This window comes from Nothobranchius furzeri, chromosome 15 (genome assembly GCF_043380555.1).
Source record: "Nothobranchius furzeri strain GRZ-AD chromosome 15, NfurGRZ-RIMD1, whole genome shotgun sequence".
Classification (NCBI taxonomy): Eukaryota; Metazoa; Chordata; class Actinopteri; order Cyprinodontiformes; family Nothobranchiidae; genus Nothobranchius; species Nothobranchius furzeri.
Genome location: NC_091755.1, coordinates 49,423,750 through 49,433,567, shown reverse-complemented (window position 1 = coordinate 49,433,567; position 9,818 = coordinate 49,423,750). Strand labels below are relative to the sequence as shown.

Below are 9,818 nucleotides of genomic sequence, written 5' to 3'. Positions count from 1 at the left end.
TCTCCTTTCCCAGCCTGGGCGGGACTGCGGGAAGGCCGCTGAAACGTTCCAGGGTCACTGCAACCCTCCAACCCTCAATGCTCCTCCCCCTATCCACACTGAGGTGACATGCGCTGCTTATCGTGGCTGCAGGAACTGAAGTGGGGATAGTCCCAACCCACGTATTTCTGTGCACTTTTAACACACATGCACAAGCATGTGCACGTGAAGGCCTTCAAACTGAACTTCTTCATTCAACAAACAGAAGGTGTGAGAGTTTAGCAGCAGCATCTATGACATCAACTGCATCCATGTCTCCTCTGTTGCTGTTTCCTTTAAAGAGCAAGTCACCCCCCTACCAGATTCATGCTAAACACCCACTTCCTGTTTGAAAAATGCTGTTGCCTAGCAGACCAAGAGGGCAGAGCCACTAACAAATACACACACACACACAGGCTCACAACAACATTGTGACATCATATGGTACCAGCTAACATTCTAGGGTACCTCTTAGCCAATAGCGATGGCAGATTTAAATTCAAACGCAGTGCAGTTTTTACCTGACAACGGCACAACACTGACAGTTTTAGGCAGAAAATTAAAATTTTAACTGAAATGCACTTAAGTGCTAAACTATTGACTACACGTGTCTGCAGCACAATTAGACACACATTTATATAGTTTATCAGGGAAAAAAAATTGATTTGGAGGTGCCTTGCTCTTTAAACATCTGCTCTTCTGTCCATATTTGGACTTTCATGGTCTTTTCTTGTCTTCTCTACCCCCTGTCCTTCTGTCCCCCTCCACTAAAGGCCCATCCAAAAATGTGTTGTTGATCTTAAATCACTGACGGAAAAAGGTTCTCGCCAAGTCCCTGAAACCACGCCAAGCTCTCTGCTGTGACACGTTTTTGTCAAAGAGACAGGATATTAGCGATGACGCCTGCTATTTCCTTTCTGTGACACATTTTCTTATCTCAGATGAAGAATAAGCTTGTAAACGTTGCATCTTTGCAGGAGCAGAACGGGCAACATTAGGAGCAGCTGAGTTGATTATAGGGAGTTCAGTTCATGGTGTGTAAAAAAGCAGGAGGAGGGCTAGTTGTAAACACCGTGAGCAGCCTGAGCTCACGTCTGAAACCTTGTCAGAGAAACGAGGGTAGAGAGGAGGGACTGGAAAAGGGTAGAAAGGGTGGACTGATGCTTTGACCTAGGGGAAACAAGCCATTGTGATGTTTTACCTGTGGCTCTTTGATTCCTTTTGGAAGGTTTGGGGTGAAACGTGGTGACAGGTATAAAAAAAAGGAGAAAAGAGGGAAATTAAGAGTCCATAGAAAGTTATGAAGATGAGGGGGAGGGGACTTTTGGAGGACCTTCAAGAATTTGCCTTTTAAGGGGTACAGTCTCACTCTTCCAAGCCTTGTGAGCTCTTGCATAGCCGCCAGATCACTTAAGCCAGAAGAAATAAACAACAGCAAAGAGCCCATTAGAACCAAAATACAATCCTGTCTGGGATTAAAACCAACTTTTTGACCTGTATGCTTTCATAATCCCTCTTCTAACATGCAGGTGTGGATTAAGAGGTGAAAAGGGGGACTTTCTACCCCTGTAACTAAGAGCTCTGCAGCAGCGTAAGACCAGAGAAGTCTCCGTTTGTCACTCCGTCCTGAATCACCGGTTTGCTCAGCATCCTAACATCACTGTAGTGCTTCTTCTTACTTGTTTTCTACACAATACCGACAATGTGCCGTCACCGGGGCTAAGGAGTATCTGGGAGCAGGAAAAGGAGGGGAGCTGAGGAGGAGAGATGGGTGGGGGTGAGAACAGAGAGGTAATTGTATATGTAAGAGTGAGGCACCCGTGGCAGAAGGGTAGTAGCGGGAGGAGAGGCAGGAAGAGTGAAGGGAGAGACGTGCTCTTGGGATGGGAAACTAAGAAGGAATATGGGAAGCAAAAAGAGAAGAGGAGAGCTTTACAGAACAGCATGAGGAAGAGAGGAATGGCATGTAGAAAAACGTGAAGTAGGTGCTTCAGAAAGTTGTTTTAAGATTCAAAAACAGAAATCCACATGTGAGTGCAGCAGGGCTGGGCAGGAGGTGTTTTTAAGGAGCGTGTTTTCCAGCGAAGGGCAGAGTATCCTTCCCTCCTGTCCCTGTAGACGGGCTGAACGAGAGCCAGGAAAAGGGGGAGGGCCTCAGTCTCCTCCTCTCCAGCTGACAAAAACAGCTACCCAGGAGCGTGCTCCGACAGCAGAGAGGAGAAGGGAGGCCAGACGGACAGAGTCCTGGAGCCGCAGTCTACCTTTATGGGTTGCGTCCTGAGCTCGGACTGGTGCGGGGTAGGAGAGGTGCAAGCGGTGCCGGTGGTCCGAAACTCATCACTGAAGAGAAGGAGTCTGGAGAGGAGTGACAGAAGCAGCAGGATGAGGCTGACAAAGGTCAGTGTGACTGAGGCGTCCATGTGTGTGTGTGTGTGTGTGTGTGTGTCATGAGACCATGATTTAATATGAGCTGGTATGTTTACGTTGGTCTCCAACCATCTGGTTCATCATAAACCAGCATCTCCAACTCTGGTCCAGAACCACAAACTTCACAGTTTCTTTCACTGGCATCACCTCATTTGTTGTTTTCAGCTTTGAATTATGAGACGAATGTTTTTCATTCCTCGTAAGAAACATCTCAGCTGGTCTTTGGAGGCATGTGCATCGCTGTGCAAAAGTTTTAAACCACACCAACTTTCTTGTTTCGTTTACAAGGACGGGAAGTGCGGCGTCTCAGCTCGACCAGCAACCGCTTTCGGACTAAAACATGTTATTGGTGGAGATTTTCAGACAAATGCAAGAAAACCACTTTATTCATTTTATTCGTATTTTTAAATCTCCACAATATATTCATAGCGATACTTTGTTAGAATGTTGTTATTGTTTTAAGCTCATTTGTTTTCCAAATTTGCCATTACGAAAAAAGGGCACAATCTAGACGCCTCTCTCTCTACTTCCATGATTATGACTGAAAGCAACACCTGTCGTTTGTGAATGTGCACTAGCTGGCCAACAGAGCTTAAACACACACACACACACACACACACACACACATATATATATATATATATATATATATATATATATATATATATATATATATATATATATATATATATATATATATATATATATATATATGTGTGTGTGTGTGTGTGTGTGTGTGTGTGAGTGTGTGTGTGTACGTATATATATATATATATATATATATATATATATGTGTGTGTGTGTGTGTGTGTGTGTGTGTGTGTGTGTGTGTGTACGTATATATATATATATATATATATATATATATATATATATATATATATATATATATATATATATATGTATATATATATATATATATATATATATATATATATATATATATATATATATATATGTATATATATATGTATGTATGTATTTATATATGTATGTATATATATGTATGTATATGTACGTATACATATACATACATATATATTGCTATGTCTATGTATGTATATATATATGTATATATATATATATATATATATATATATATATATATATATATATATATATATATATACGTACACACACACACATATATATATATATATGTATGTGTGTGTGTGTGTGTGTGTGTGTGTGTGTGTGTGTGTGTGTGTGTGTGTGTATTAGAGCCCTGCACTGAAGCCCTTGGCCCTCGGGCCGGGCCGGGTCGGCCCGGCCCGAGGGCCAAGGGCTTTGTGCCAACGACTGTGTAATTACCTCGGACACGGGCCGGGCCGGGCCGGGCGCCTTTATTTTGAATCAAATTCATTAAAAAAACCTGAAACACTTGAACGCAGCAGCACCTGCCTGCTTCTCACGCACCGGCACCTGTTAGCTCAGTTAAGGTCTGTGTGGTTTATAAATGCGCCTATATAAACGAATTCTCAAACTGCTGATTGAAACATGTGCCCCTGTTCTAATACGCCATTTTATGTCCACTTTGATGTCAGAAACCATTCGTTTATTCTCATGAAAACGGCAGCATTCTATTATTCTGTGAATAAATTCGCTCTGCAGTTAAAAAAATACAGCATTCATTGCTGTTTTTTTCTAACTGGAGAGCGCATTTTCAGAGCGGCAGATTAAATTTACAAACGCTTTATTATCTGGGGGCATTTATTTAATCTGCCGCTCTGAAAATGCGCTCTGCAGTTAGAAAATTAGAATGCTGCTTTTTTTCTAATTGCACAAGAGCGCATTTTCAGAGCAGATTCAATTTACAAACGCATCCAATTAATACAGTGTTCGTAAATTTCATCTGCCACTCAAAAAATACGCTCTGTTAGAAAAAAAAGCTGCATTGATGCTGTTTTTCTTTCTTTTTTCTTTTTTTTTTAACTGCAGAACGCTTCTCTCAGATAATTAGAATGCTGAGCATTCTAACACGCTAAAACATTATGAAAGGTTCGGGTCGGGCCAGAGAATCCTGAAAACCTTTTCGGACCGGGTCGGGCTGGGGCTCCACCCCCTCGGGCTGGGCCGGACACGAGCTCAGATTTTAGGCCCGTGCAGGGTTCTAGTATATATACATATATACAGGTGCTGGCCAGTAAATTAGAATATCATCAAAAGGTTGAAAATATTTCAGTAATTCCATTCAAAACGTGAAACTTGTACATTATATTCATGCAATGCACACAGACCAATGTATTTCCAATGTTCATTACATTTAAATTTGATATTCATAAGTGACAACTAATGAAAACTCCAAATTTGGTATCTCAAAAAATTAGAATATTCTGAAAAGGCTGAATATAGAAGACACCTGCTGCCACTCTAATCAGCTGATTTACTCAAAACACCTGCAAAGGCCTTTAAAAGGTCCCTCAGTCTTGTTTTGAAGGCACCACAATCATGGGGAAGACTTCTGACTTAACAGCTGTCCAAAAGACAATCATTGACACCTTGCACAAGGAGGGCAAGACACAAAAGGTGATTGCTAAAGAAGCTGGCTGTTCACAGAGCTCTGTGTCCAAGCACATTAACAGACAGGCGAAGGGACGGAAAAAATGTGGTAGAAAAAAGTGTACAAGCTCTAGGGATAACCGCACCCTGCAGAGAATTGTGACGACAAACCCATTCAAAAATGTGGGGGAGATCCACAAAGAGTGGACTGCAGCTGGAGTCAGCGCTTCAAGAACCACCACGAGGAGACTCATGAAAGAAATGGGATTCAGGTGTCGCATTCCGTGTGTCAAGCCACTCTTGAACAAGAAACAGCGCAAGAAGCGTCTCGCCTGGGCCAAGGACAAAAAGGACTGGACTGATGCTGAGTGGTCCAAAGTTATGTTTTCTGATGAAAGCAAGTTCTGCATTTCCTTTGGAAATCAAGGACCCAGAGTCTGGAGGAAGAGCGGAGAAGCACAGAATCCACGTTGCATGAGGTCCAGTGTAAAGTTTCCACCGTCAGTGATGGTGTGGGGTGCCATGTCATCTGCCGGTGTTGGCCCACTCTGTTTCCTGAGGTCCAGGGTCAATGCAGCCGTCTACCAGGAAGTTTTAGAGCACTTCATGCTTCCTGCTGCTGACCAACTTTATGGGGATGCAGACTTCACCTTTCAACAGGACTTGGCACCTGCACACAGTGCCAAAACCACCAGCACCTGGTTCAAGGACCATGGTATCCCTGTCCTTGATTGGCCAGCAAACTCGCCTGACCTTAACCCCATAGAAAATCTATGGGGTATTGTGAAGCGGAGGATGCAATACGCTAGACCCAACAATGCAGAGGAGCTGAAGACGACTATCAGAGCAACCTGGGCTCTCATAACACCTGAGCAGTGCCACAGACTGATCGAGTCCATGCCACGCCGCATTACTGCAGTTATTGAGGCAAAAGGAGCCCCGACTAAGTATTGAGTGCTATACATGCACATTCTTTTCATGTTCATTCTTTTCAGTTGGCCAACATTAGAGAAACAAACATTTTTTCATTGGCCTTTAGAATATTCTAATTTTCTGAGATACCAGATTTGATGTTTTCATTGGTTGTCACCTATAAATATCAAATTTAAACGTAATAAACATCGGAAATACATTGGTCTGTATGCATTGCATGAATATAATGTACAAGTTTCACGTTTTGAATGGAATTACTGAAATATTTTCAACCTTTTGATGATATTCTAATTTACTGGCCAGCACCTGTATGTATATATATATATATATATATATATACATATATATATATATATATATATATATATATATATATATATACATACATACATAAATACACACACATTGTGATGAGAAGTGTGTGTTAGTGTGTATTGTTTCTATGCTTTCTAAGATGATGTGCATCTCCAGGCCAAAGCCACGTCTGTGCAGCTACAATAGCTGTGTTGTGATGCTCGGCCTCAGCCCTGCTGGGGGAGTTGCCGTCATGTAAACAAAGGCCGGCTGGCTGGTTGGACGAAGGATCTCAGAGTCATCCAAAATGGAAAAAAATAAAGGGAAAAAGAAAACTGACCTCTGACCCACCGGCTTGGGCTTGTTTTCCGTTAACTTTTGTGAACATTCCATGTGTGCTCGGTCCCAGCGGCTCTGGATCACATGCAGAGCAGCGTGGGAATGCTGAGCTTTCTGGACGACGTCATCCTGTGGTGACTGACCCGATCTGCAAGGGTGTGGGAACCAGTTGGGTCCCAATTACCCTGGGCATGAGGAGACATCTTATCTGTTCATGGTCTCTGTTTAAATGATGCTTTCTGAGGGTGCTGCAGCTCAGATGCTCACAAGAATATGAATAATTATTCAATGTTTGCTCTGTCCAGAATAAAACACACATTTTACAGCATGATTACATCATTTGTTGATGTCATGACGCTCACGCGGGAAAGAGTTGTTTCACATGGAACATGAATAAATTCCTCACATTCAGAGCATACTTGGATTTACGTGCTTGTGGTTGAGACATTTGACTGAGTGGGAAAAGATGAATGGATATTTTTAAAGCTGATTACCGAGTTTGAGAGTCCGCCTTCATGTTCAGTAAGAAGCTGGACGTATGTAAACATTTCACAGATGGATTCTGGATTTGAACGACTCTGAAATCAGGTGAGACGCCTGCACAGGAACAACAAAGATGCTGTTTTAGGTTGCATCGTCACCTCCACATCCTTGTCCTACATGAAGTTTACGTACTAGATGTAGCCAAAAGTCATAAAAGGACTCGCATAGACGCACTGCATAAATACAGCAGCTGCTCAGCATCTTTTATCGGTGAAAAGGAAGATCTGAAGGAGACATCGACACCTAAACTGGGAGCCTTTATCCTAGTTTACATGTACGTTAAAAACAAATGAAGCTCAGTATATTAACACTTTTGCAGATGACCAATATGAGGCCGGTTTCAACTATCGGAACATCCGGCTCATTTTACCGGACCTTTGCAGCATGCCTCACAGCCGGCCCAAAAGGACCACTTTCTGGGTTATTTCAGGAACCAACAGACTAGTCTCTGGGTATGCCTCGATAGAGTCACAGCTTTCACCCTAACCCTAACTCCCAACACTGGAAAATAAGGCTGAAATCTCCCACAACTACCTAGACCAACCCCAGCAGCAGCAGAGCATTTTTGCTCTGCAGGCCGGTCTAGCCACGCTCCACTGTAGCAGCTCGACCATTGGCCAGAACAGTCTTAGGTCAGGCCAATCACAGCACACTCCGTTTGTTGGGCAGGCTTAGAACTATGACGGAGAAAGACTACAAAGATGGCGTCGGCTCGAGAACGACGCCTGTTTGAAGTGACTTCTTCTTCTTGGACGGTCTATGGCAGACTTCCCCGTAGTGATGAATGTGTTTGTTATGTTACTACTGGTCCTAGTGCGGTCCAAATGCATGCAGAGACCCACGACTGCATTCAGATTCACATTCATAGGATTGCTTGTCAGGCTACCACAACGCCACTTTGTCATCTCACAGAGTGCCATTAAAAAACAGCCCTTCTTCTGGTCACCCCTTTTTTACACCCACAGCTGCTCTCCCCATCTCCTGAATGGATTAAATTATGGGAAGCCCTGACAGAATAAAAAAGTTAATGTTATTAATGTTCGTGAACGCCTTTTGGCGCTGATCAGTGACGTCACTCACTGCCAAAGCAGTCACGATATGCGGACTTCTCTTGAACCCTTTTCAGATTGACATTCTGGAATATGTGTGGATAATTCAGTCCGGTTTTTAACCAGAACTGTGTTTTCAGACACACCACTTTTGTACCGGAACTTGTCCTTTCGGCTGCCTTCACACAGCCCAGATGTCTGGGGGGGGGGGGGGGGGGGGCTGTACCCAGATATTGCGTAAACAGTGCGGCGAGCGTACATGCGTCATTTACTCAAACAAAGCCATTCAGTCAAACATGGCCGACGAAGAGATAGAATTCTTCTCACTGATCAGACTTATGTTAAGCATAATTCTGTACACACGATGACGCATAAGAGACCAGGATGATGAAGCTCAATGGTTAAAGGAATCACAGAAGCGGTGTGAAGCGCTCCGTTGCGCGTCTAGGAGACGGTACCGTAGGAGGCGATTGCCATGGTTCGCCGCATGCTACAGGAGCAAGCTATCTAGGTGCGCAAAGCGTCCCCCGGTCCCATCCTCCTCCCGCTCCTCCCTGTCCGGAACTCAACCTCACCAGTCTGAAGCAGCCACCCAGTCCGTGACAAGTCCGGACCTGTTACTACGGGCATCGTCCGGTTTAATTACGGAAAACGTTATCTGGATGTTTGTATTCAGACACAAATGTCTTACGGACAGAGTCCTGAACATTTACTTTTTTCATGGCCTGTCTGAAGGGGGCTTAAAAGTCCTGACAGGACAGAGCCATCATCTCTCCCGGTCACTTTTCTCCCTCCCAGAAACACGGCGAAAGAGGCCTTGAGCCACAAGCATTTGCTAGATTCACACACCAAACCCAGGAAGGAACAGAAACCAGTAAGTGTTAAATTTAGACACCAATCCCATCCTCCATGTCCTGCAAAGAGTGAAGCAAAATACAAATATTCCTCCATAAAGCCTCGGCCTGCTGGAAGGCTGACCCAAACTGGATTCCTGTGGCTTGAAAACAAAGATGTTGAAGTCTAAGCTGGATTTGAGGAATGCTGCTTGTTTTGTGTCGTGGTCAGAGATGAAAGCTGATCGAGGGAAAACGGAAGGACACAAAACCATTTCCTCCCTCTGTACGCCTCCGATGAATCCCAGCGACGCCCTTAAAAGGAAAACCCCTCACCAAAACACAGAAAAATGTTGGGCTTACTAAATTCTGCAGATTTCTGCGAGGAGAGATAAGCAGTGCTGGCTCACGGAGAGGATTTCACCAAATCATTTGTTTCTTCAGTGGCCCTCCCCCTGCTCTCTCACCTATTCAAGCCTTCAACAGCTGCACCTGATCAGCTGCTGGCTTTGTGCCGTCTTACACAATCCACTTTGAGCTGCACACCCCCCTGTCCCCTTTGTGCTGCCTCTTCCTCCCTCATCTCCACTCTGTCCAGCTCTGTCTCATTCACCTCCAAGGGTGCTTTGGGGATTTCCACTTCCTATTTGTCAAACAACACCTTTTGTTGTGATGTCACCTGGGCAGGGAAATGACTCAAACGTGCCGTGAACCTTCCTTCTCATCCACAGCTACTATGACCCTCCCCCCATGTTACCCAAAGCTTAACCCCTCATTCCAAAACCAAGCACCAACTTCCTGTCTCTCAAGGGCCCCCCCAATCGGACTCCATTTTTCACCTCAGTGTTTCATTTAATAAATCTCCTCATTTAAGTAAAACTCC

The 9,818-nt window shown here is 44.0% G+C and overlaps 1 protein-coding gene across 3 annotated transcripts in view; it reads left to right on the top strand.

Annotated features, from left to right (window-relative positions):
- Positions 1-2,152: 2,152 nt before the first annotated feature.
- tns2a (tensin 2a) overlaps positions 2,153-9,818 on the top strand; it is a 74,522-nt gene continuing 66,856 nt past the window's right edge. For all 3 annotated transcript variants that reach the window (XM_054746182.2, XM_070544975.1, XM_070544974.1), the window contains exon 1: positions 2,153-2,415. In XM_054746182.2, the coding sequence (XP_054602157.2) occupies positions 2,284-2,415 (132 nt within the window). In that variant the 5' untranslated portion in view covers positions 2,153-2,283. The remainder of the gene's footprint in view (positions 2,416-9,818) is intronic.